The sequence below is a fragment of the Protobothrops mucrosquamatus genome, unplaced genomic scaffold (genome assembly GCF_001527695.2).
Source record: "Protobothrops mucrosquamatus isolate PMUCROS unplaced genomic scaffold, P.Mucros_1.0 scaffold1805, whole genome shotgun sequence".
Taxonomy (NCBI): domain Eukaryota; kingdom Metazoa; phylum Chordata; class Lepidosauria; order Squamata; family Viperidae; genus Protobothrops; species Protobothrops mucrosquamatus.
In genome coordinates, this window is record NW_015387942.1 from 318779 (window position 1) to 328969 (window position 10191).

Consider the following 10191-nt stretch of genomic DNA (forward strand, 5'->3'; position numbering starts at 1 on the left):
AGTAAGGCAGAGCAAAGTGGCTGACCTTGATTCTTTTGATTGGAGGCATCAAGGCATCAATCAAAGCACTTTTCTATGCTTCATTGCCACTTACCAACAAAAACAAGAACCAGTGGTGGGATTCAAATATGTGAACAACCAGTTCTCTGTGTGGATCTGCTTCTGGAAGTCCATTCTGGGCCTGAGCAACAAAAAATTAGCTACCGGTTCTGCTGAAATGGTGCAAACCCGCTGAATCCCACCACTGAGGGGAACACTTTCTTTATAAGTTAAGGGTTGTGCACGAATTGGTATAAATCTGTTTAAAAAATAATAAAATGCCCTACCTCATTTTGATTTGAATTTTTTTAATTATTGGGATTTTGACTTGCCTTTTTTGCTTAGTCTTACACTTTTGCAGAAACACTTCTTGCAGCAAAACAGACAACCCTTCAGTGAGATAAACAGAAAAAGGAATGTTGCAGCCGAAAGGAGGGCAATGACATCAATAGAATAGTACTGGATCCAGTTGAGGTCATGAGCTGCTGGACGCAAATGGGGAGCTCCGTTGTGCTTCATGACAAACTCCACCCAATGAATTGCCAGATCAAGAGGTTCAATAGGTCTGTCTAAATGAAGAGCTGAAAGACGCTGAATGTTCTCTTTATACCTAAAATCATTGTTAAACGGTAAGATTTTAATTAAAATCCTCTCCAATAAAAAGATACCTAGGAAAATATAATACAAAAAATCATGGTTGATTGCTAAGTCTTCTTCATATAAGGGATATGGAAGGAGAAATTCTGTACCATAGTTTTGTATGCTAGGTAAGGCCTAGACCAGTGATGGCGAACCTTTTAGAAAGTGAGTGCCCAAAAACTGGGGGGAGGCGGGGCTGGGGCGATGGCACATGTGCCCACAAAGAGGGCTCTGAGTGCCGCCTCTAGCACGCGTGCCATAGGTTCGCCACCACTGGCCTAGACAAATCAAACCAGGTGTCATGGACCGATACTGAAGTTTGTGCTATAGCTAGTTTCACAATTCAAAAGAAATATTGTAACTGTGCCTTGCTCAAGAGAATTTTGCAAAGTTGCCTGTTTTATATGTATATTTAGAACATAAGGGTTGGAATACTGGGAAATAAGGAACTGAAACTAGCAGATGGATGCGAGTTTCATATGTACACATGTAAGAACGGTTATGTGGAAAATTGTGGTCAGGAGAAAGTACAAGGAACTGATTCCTTGTTATTGCGAGTCCAAGTGGCTATCTGTATGTGGTTTAGGGGACAATTAAGGTATGAAATATTGATGGTGGACCTGGTTCAAGGCCACTTGGCCACTAACTGTCACTGCTATGACTGCTAGTCCAAAGCTGGTCCTCATTGCAATGGGTTGTTGAATTTAAGTATTTAATGTGTGTTCTAAATTTCAATAAAGTAAACCTCTGAATTCTAAAGTGAGATGCTTTTGATGTGCTGTCTCTTTTCTTCACTGGATTTCCCCCCAACAGTTTGGTGCGCTGGCTGGGAAGAGACAGAAGCTGAAAGAAACCTATTGTCCAATTGGGGCTTCTGACCATCCCCAGGTTTGGACCATAGGCAATCAGCCCGCTCTTTCTCCATGTACCCACATTTCCACTTTGGATCAGAGATAAGGAGGTGCCCCTTTTTGGGACCCCTGTTTGTCTCATCCCGTTTCAGTGGCACGAGAAGGGTCACAACCAGATGTGCTTTGTGTGATAGTTATCGTGCCCTGGAGGCAAAACTGTCAGGATCATCAAGTCTGTGGCAGGGACCCAAAGAGGAGCTGATGTTCCTGGGGGCTGATCACCCCCTTGTATTGGTTGAGATCGCACCCCATGTGAGGGTCATGCCCTCATGTTGTGTCTTGTGGCCTCGTTTTTGATGGTGTGATTCACCCTCTGTAACGATACTCGACAAGGAAGGTAGTTATGCTATTTTATGAGGTTGTTCTGTTAACATTGATAGTTGGGAAATTCTGTTGTGAAGTTGCTATGTTCTTGCTACTGTTTTTTTTTTAATTTTGCATGTTGCTATTGGTTGCCTTTTTGCTTTGAACTAATGTTCTTCATCCTTTCATCGACAAGTGGTAAGATATTATTTAAATTGTCTTTTTGTTATTAAAGGTTATTATCTTTGCCTTTTCCTACCCACCATAGTATGTGTCTTCTTTGTGACTGTGTATGTTTTCATGGTTGTTGTTGCTGTTATCATTGCATTTATTGTACTATTGTTTGCAGAAGATGTGTTTGCCTTAATGGATCTTGTGCAGTATATTTTGATTCACTTCTAATGCTGATTTTGCTTGGAGAGTTTTAAGCATTGCTATTATCCTGAGTTTTTGTATTTAGAAGTGCTGGCCGTGCTTGAACCTACTCTGTGCAGTTACCATTTACACCTCCCTTCCTCAGTCTAATCCTTTTTACCTCTTCCTCCAGAATTTGGGGGGCGAATTGAATACTGAGTATTCCCTGCTACAACCATTTGAGCTGGGATTGCTTGTTGTTTGCCTTGCCCCTTGACCATATCTGTTTGATAAACCATGTGTATAAGTTTTGTGATTGCGAATGTTGGGTTGAGTGCTGTTGTTGCTATCACTGCATTAATTGTCATATAGACCATGCTGAATGTGCTTATTTTAATTGGTCTTGTGATAAAACTTCTTATTATGAATCTGAATTTGTTGCATTAGCTGATGCTGTACTTGCCTTGATTCTTTCTCCTGATGAGGGCTATGAGTCTCAGTGATGAGACTATATGAGCATTTCAGAGTCTCTTTTTCTGGCATTAATAGTTTATAGCAGGTGGATTCCGGTTCCGGTTTGTGGCGCTAGTGGACTCACGGACACAGTCTCCTCTCCGCCGTCTGGTTTTCCCTCATCGAAAGACCCTGGAAAGGGTCGAAACTTGCCCTGGAGGGGCGACCACCGCTGAGGAGGACCCTCGCTTGAGCGTGGAAGGGCGGCAGCCCTCCCGCTTGGGCTGAGGCAGCTCCTTTGGATCAATGAGGAAAAGACCGGCCCTCAACATGGCCGATCATTTAGCTGCACCAGCCAAAAGCCAAAAGCACTATTAAGCACAACGAAGCACCGTGGAAGATCTGGGTGAGACCCTTCCTTTCCTCTCTTCTACCCTCACTACCTTCCTGTAAAAGCCTCTGAAATTTTTTCCCCGCTCTTAATACAGCAGCATTTATACACCTTGGGAATTTAAGCATGGAAACTAAAAAAAAGAATAACTATTTTTTTTTAACCAAATAAGTGGATTTTTACTTTTTGGATGCTTTGGGGTCCTAAATGTTTTTATTATAGAGACTGAGCATTTTATCTATCTTAACTCCGAAAAATACCCTCTCTTTTTTTAACTGTATAAAAGCATAATTGCTGTTTTGAAAAAAAAAAATTATAGCCTACTGGGGACATCTTGTGGCAAAATTTGGCATAGCAAATGAATTTCTCTGATTGTTAAGCTTGTTGGCTTTCTTGATTTGTCCTTCATACTATCAAAAAAGATAAGAATTGGAAACAGCTGGGCAGTGAGAACAACTTCTAGAAACTGTGGAGGTAGAAATTGACTGATTCTTTCTAAACATGGCTTCCACTAAAAGACTATCTTTAACTACTATAGAAACAGAGGAATTCCAGCCACAGATTAACTACAAACTTATACTTGAAAAAATTCTTGAAGCCACTGAGCTAATGAATTCTATAGTAAAAGCCAAAGTGTCAACGCTGCTAATATTGGATATTATTGCTTTGACAAGATATGCAGAACTGTCTGGTATTTTTAGAGTTAATTCAGATGATGGTGGGGGGGAGGAGAAAGATAATGACTGCGCATGGGAAGGGAACGGAAGTGAATCTTTACCCTCCAGCTTGATTGGAAAATGTGAATCATGACAGCAAAATAGGGGAGGGGAATAGCCTAAAATGTTATATGCAAAGGAAGGGAAATTCAGATCTTGACAACCATCCATGGTATGCCGACACTCTGTTACACTGTAATAAAGGCTTTTAGGATAAACAATACCTGGAAGTTCTTTGAAGTGTTTCATTAGTCGGAACTATGGCATCATGCCAAGATCTATAAACTTTTCAAACCATTTAGGGGTCCTGGGCCCCAGTCACTGTTCCTAAACTAAAGGGATGGGCTGATGAAGATTCGGGGAAGATCTCATTATGGAAGAAGAAAGATTGCCTGAGGCCAGCACCCCAGCAGCAGCAGCTTTCCCGGGGGGGAGCGACAGCCGGCAAGCCAGGGGAGAAAGAACTCTGGCAGATCTCCCAGCTGGGAGCAAAGACTTCAAAAGCAGAATGGTGGAGAGCTAACGAATTGCTTGCCACTCAGGTTTTGGGTGAGTCACTGGAAAGATTTCAAAACCCAGAGGTGAAAATCAGAAATCAATTCCTGCAGAGAGGAGCCTACAGCCCTTCCATTGCAGATCAGAAAGCCTTTCAGATCCTGTCTTCCCCTACCAGGGACTCCAACCTTGAAGAAAGAAGGAATCCCAGTCTGAGGCCTCTGCAGCAATGGGGAGATTGGGTTCCCCAGTGGGTAGATGGTCAACGACCTCTGAGCTTGCCGCAACTAATAAAGGCCTTGCAATAGCTTGGGGTGGTGCAGAAGCCAAGAGATCACCAGCTGGTGGGAGAATGACCACAGCAAGGAGATTGGCCACAGCCCCCGAACATGCAACCCCTGGGCATAAATCTGCAGCCGGGATGGGGCCAGCAGCAACAGCCACAGTGGGGGCCCCAACAGCTTATAATTGCACCACTTTTCAGAGCAACCTTCGATGGGGACCCAGAGAAGCTGGGTTTTTTCCTCAACCAAGTGCGTTGTCATTTGAATTGCTGGGCCTATCTCTACCCAGACCCGGGGACCATGGTCGATGTGATTGTGTCCAGCCTAGAGGGAGAAGCATCCGAATGGCTGGACAATTTATATAATGAGCAAGTCCCCGAGTTGGAGGACCCTCACCTCTTCCTCCTAGGGCTGAGAGAAAGATTTGAGGATTGATCTTGTTCTGGATCACATGGATCCATGTAACCTTGCATAACTCTATGTAACCATAACTCTATGTATCTTGTATAACTTTATGTATTCCTATGTAACAGGTCAAGGGGAGGGGTTAGGGTCAGGGGCGGAGCTTCAGAAGGGCATCCCTGGACACTAGCCTGGGGTTAGTTCCTTTGTTCTTTGGCCATTCACATGCAGCCACACGGCTGCAGACTCCACGATCACCCCACCATGTGACGCTTGGGAGAAGAGGGGAAAATCTAATGTCAATTTACCTGTGGGACAACCAGATTGCTGAAACTTATTTTGGATGCACCTCTACTAACTGTAAGTCTTTGTCTAGGATTCCCAGAATAAAGCAATATTTCTGTTTGTTCTTCTGAGTTATCTATCTGTTAAAGACTGGAATAGAGCAAGTTTCCTATCCAGAAACAGAATAGTAAATTGACAGATTAATTCTCCTCTGATCTCCTGCAATAGCAATTTGATGAGATTAATTTTCCTCTGATCTGCATTTTAAAGAAGCAAGCAAAATTCTCTTGCATGTGAAAGTAACTAGAAGTGACTGAAGGTGTGATCCAGATGCATTGTCTTGTTATTTGCTGTCATCTCTGCAAGCCAAGNGGATGGGGGCTTGTTGTATTCTGCGTTTGGAGTGCAACCTAGGCAGGCAAGTGACTCTTCACTGCTTTAAAGATGAAGCCTGTCTCCCACCCTGCCTAATGCAACAAGGATTTAAAAACTAAATGTTTAAATCAACAAAGCGACTACAGATCGCTCCTTCTTCAGAGAAGAGCAGAGGGGCCCCTTCCCGTCCCTTTGTTCACTTACCTTAGCAACTGGTCGTCAAGGAAGAAGGCAATTAAGCAGTTAAGCTGCTCTCTCTCTCTCTGTCATAAAACCTCACTACTGGCGAAAGATGCTAAACTCCCTCCTCCCTTAGGAATGCATGGAATTTCAACCGGTGTTAATAGAATAAGGAGGCAGGGGCAGAACCAGCCCCACTAGCAGGGCAGCAGCGCCCCCTGGTGGCCAATCTGCATGTGACACCTTGGGAAAAAAAATTTTCTTTCTTTTCACAACAATTTGATAATTTAATTCAGCATACACCCCCCACTAGAGCTTTCACCCAATCAAGCTGAAGACCGAAGAAGGACGCATAGCCATCAATCCTTGCCTATTATCACAAGCTGAATACCCAGTGTTCCAGCCTGCAACTTAACGACCAGGTGGGAGTTCATGCCTCTCAGTGGCCACTGCAGGTACGTGGTAATAGGAAGAATTTGGCTGACCTCTCTTCAGACGTCCCCTAGTGGTTAAAGGAGGAGCTGCACGCGAGCCTTTAATCACGCCCAGAGAAAGCCCTCTAGTGGACAAAGGGTGTACCTCGAAAGAAGATCACCCCGGTAGCTGATACGCAGATAGCGACCCCTAGTGGTCAAAAAGTGAAGTTCATCCAATTTCCTTCAAATTAGCTAGGAACCACAGGACAATGCTCCCAGTGGCTCCTCCACCTACAGACAGCACCCCTGAAGCTGATCTGCAGATAGCGACCCCTAGTGGTCAAAAAGTGAAGTTCATCCAATTTGCTTCTAATAGCTAAGATGCACAGGAGAACGCTCCCAGGCACCTCCACCCACAAACAGCACCTCTGACGCTGATCGGCAAGTAGCGACCCCTAGTGGTCAAAGAGAGAAGTTCTTCAAATTTGCTTCAAAATAGCTGAGAAGATCACTGAACCCATCCTAACCATGGCAGAGTGGCTCATTGATCTAGATGAAGGGGTTCAACCAACCAGCCTAGTTGGGACACCCCAACCAGACGGCCAAGGAGAAGCGCCGCAAACAGCCACCCTTGACCTGTACACAGAAGCTGAAGCTCAAGCCTCAGTAAGACCAAAGACGTCTCAAAGTCAATATGATCTGAGACAACAAAGAAAGCCAACTGAAGCCATGCATGCAAACCTGTTGGAGAAATGGCACACCATGTACAAGCTGGGAGAAATGGCACAAACTCTACCTAGAGCAAAAGGGGGATCTCTCCCCCGAACATGCTCACACACTAGTAGGAGATAAGGAAGACGCCTTCACACAATGGATGGACTCCGAACGGCAACTCAAGGACATTCAGCAGCAATTAAGAGACTCAGAAGTCGACTGCGACATGCAAAGTCTTCGGTTACGGAACAAGGAACGCAAGAAGCTTCTAGAGAGCCCACAACGCCCTCCAGAACGCGAACCTCGCCCGACAGACGGACCGGTTGACAGGGCAGAGTCTGAAGTTTCCCGCCATTCACACGCACCGTCCCAACGGTCGCACGTGGCTCCATCCCACGCGTCCGGAAGGGCCTCATCCTTTCGCCACATCTCCAAGGCACATTCCAGCGTGTCACAACAGTCTCACGTCACAGGTGCCTCCCGCATTTCAAAGGCATCTTCCCGCCAGAGCCAAGCATCTCGAGCCTCATGGGCAGAGAGCATTGCCGCCCGTCTTGCAGAAGCGCGAATCAATACCGCATTGGCTGGAGTCGCTGCCCAAGCAGCAGTAGAAGAAAAGCAGCAAAAGGAAGACTTGGCCAAGGCGGAGACTGCTGCAGCTCTACGTGTAACCAAAGCAAAACGTCAGCAAGAGGAAGACTTGGCCAAAGCAGAGACTGCAGCAGCTCTACGTGCAGCAAAAGCAGAACGTCAGCATAAGGAAGATATGGTCAAAGCTCGGGCCGACTATGAGATTTCACAGCGCCAACAGAAAGCAAAAGAGGCTGCCCAAATAGAAGCAATTCTGCAGAGAGAGATGGAAGACGTCACACCTACACACAGATTGGAAGGGCTAGGAAGAGAAAGCCCTCATAGACGTGTACAGGCCTACGTGGACAACCAAAGTACGTTCCAACATGAACAGGTGAGACCACAGCCAGCCACAAGCCCCCCAAGACCGAGTAGACGAACGGAAGAATCTCAATGGCCAGATGTGTCAGTCAGCCACAGGGTTGATGTCGCGACAACTAGGCCACGGGATCTTCCCACTGTTGCTGCCCCATCGAACCACACCCTTGATGGCAATCGGATGGGTCCACCAGCAACGGCTACGACTGCACAGCGGGGAGCGAAAGAAGATCTTTCCACCGTTGCCGCCCCACGGAACCACACCACCACCGATGGCAATCGGATGGGTCCACCAGCAGCGGCAACGGCTCCACAGCGGGCAGAGCAACAAGATATTCCTATCATTGCTGCCCCATTGAACCCGCCGAACCATACCTTTGATGGCAACCGGAGGGGTCCACCAGCAACGGCAACGGCTATACAGCGGGGAGCGGAACAAGATCTTTCCACCGTTGTAGCCCCACGGGACCTGCCGGAACTCGGATAGGCCATAGGAGGGACAGTTTGTGTTGACCAAACGCAAACCCCAACCCAGGTGAGCATATCAAACACCTCAATTCCCAGTAATGGAATAGCACCTCACCTGAAACCACACCTAGAACACTGCGCGCTTGCGACAACCAAACCTGCTTTGGAAGCAACAGTGTTCCAGACCAGTCAAAATCACATCAACTTAGCCTTGTCCATAGAGGACAAACAAGACAAACAATGTCTGCAAGACCAGGAGTCATGGAGTTTACTTCCAAGATGTCCCAAGAGTATGCAAGTGCAGTGCACGTATGTTTCCAGCTCACCCGCCACAGTGCAAAAGAAAGATTTGTATGCTTCCTTAGATGTGTCAACGAAGGCAAATGCAGCCTTAAGATGCGTCACAGTCTACAGCGGGGAGAGCCACACTTACGCCATATTGTTTACAACCATAAGATACATCAGAGTCTACAGCGGGGAGAGCTGCAGTCTCGGTGTCTTCTTTGGAAAAGCGAGACTAACACTACCATGGTTAGTACTATGTGGTACCACATTGGCTGTAAAGCTCACCAACTTGACAGTGAAGATGCTGCGCCTTGAACTACAGTCTACCACCTTCTACGCAGACAGCAAGGAGATGTCAAGCTACATCTACAAACAAAGCAGACATTTCTATTTCTATGTAGGTAACAGGATGAGAAGAGTCGAAACATCTTTGAGCCCTGAACAATGGCAACATGTGCCAACAGGCAACAACCAAGTGAAGTGGCCCAACCTTGCCACATAGTTAACAGAATTGACCTGGCTAGAAAGTCCTCAGTTCTTGGTCTGCTCAAATAGACAAAGGCCACAGAAACCAAAATGCGATGTACCTTCAACTCCAGATCAATGTGCCAACCTCCAACTTCAGGCACCCAGTATACGTCAACCAATCCGCCTCAAACCCCTGACTAAGCGGAAGCACCTGAGATTAGGCATAGTTCTGATCATCTTGATCACTTGTCTTAGCATCCCAAGAATGAACTTTATAGGAGTCTGCAAGGACTTAAAGACTATTGAAGACATTTGCCATGACCCAGTGATTGACAAATGCCTGACGGCCAAAAATTGCCTCCCCCACACAGCTCACATGGGCGAAGCGCACATAGGCGAAGTGTGGGAGCACATGATTGGTGCACCCCGCGAAATCATAGACTCAATGTCGTTAAAGACACACACACACACACACACATGAAGTCCTCACTACCCTGATGACAACAGTAGCAGCCATCTTCAATGCTCCATCGGTGGTTCCAGATACCTCGGTTCCTGAGTATCCTGAGTCTTCTGCAGCTGCTGTTGTTCCTGATCCTTCAGTTCCAACTGTTGTTCCTGATCCTTCAGTTCCAGCTGTTGTTCCTGATCCTTCAGTTCCAGCTGTTGTTCCTGATCCTTCAGCTCCAGCTGTTCCTGAGTTTCCAGATGTTCCTGAGTATCCAGCTGTTCCTGTGTTTCCAGATCCAGCTGTTCCTGTGTTTCCAGATCCAGCTGTTCCTGTGTTTCCAGATCCAGCCGTTCCTGTGTTTCCAGATCCAGATGTTCCTGTGTTTCCAGATCCAGCTGTTCCTGTTTTTCCAGGCTCTTCAGTTCCTGAGTATCCTGTGAATCCAGTTCCCTTTGTTCCTGAGAAGCTTTGGGTTCCAGTTTTTCTGTTCCAGATTTGGTTCCAGTTTCTTTTACAGGAAGACGACCTTGTCTCACTTAGAGACAAGAACGCATACCAGAACTATTGGCCCAAGGGACTTGCACACCGGGCCCACCCAGCTGATGAACTACTCT

General features: G+C 46.2%; 1 protein-coding gene across 1 annotated transcript in view; it reads right to left on the reverse strand.

Moving 5' to 3' along the window:
* Nucleotides 1-351: 351 nt before the first annotated feature.
* UGT1A1 (UDP glucuronosyltransferase family 1 member A1) overlaps nucleotides 352-10191 on the reverse strand; it is a 50341-nt gene continuing 40501 nt past the window's right edge. Inside the window, exon 4 of the mRNA XM_015823239.2 lies at nucleotides 352-649. Coding sequence (XP_015678725.2) covers nucleotides 352-649 — 298 coding nt within the window. The remainder of the gene's footprint in view (nucleotides 650-10191) is intronic.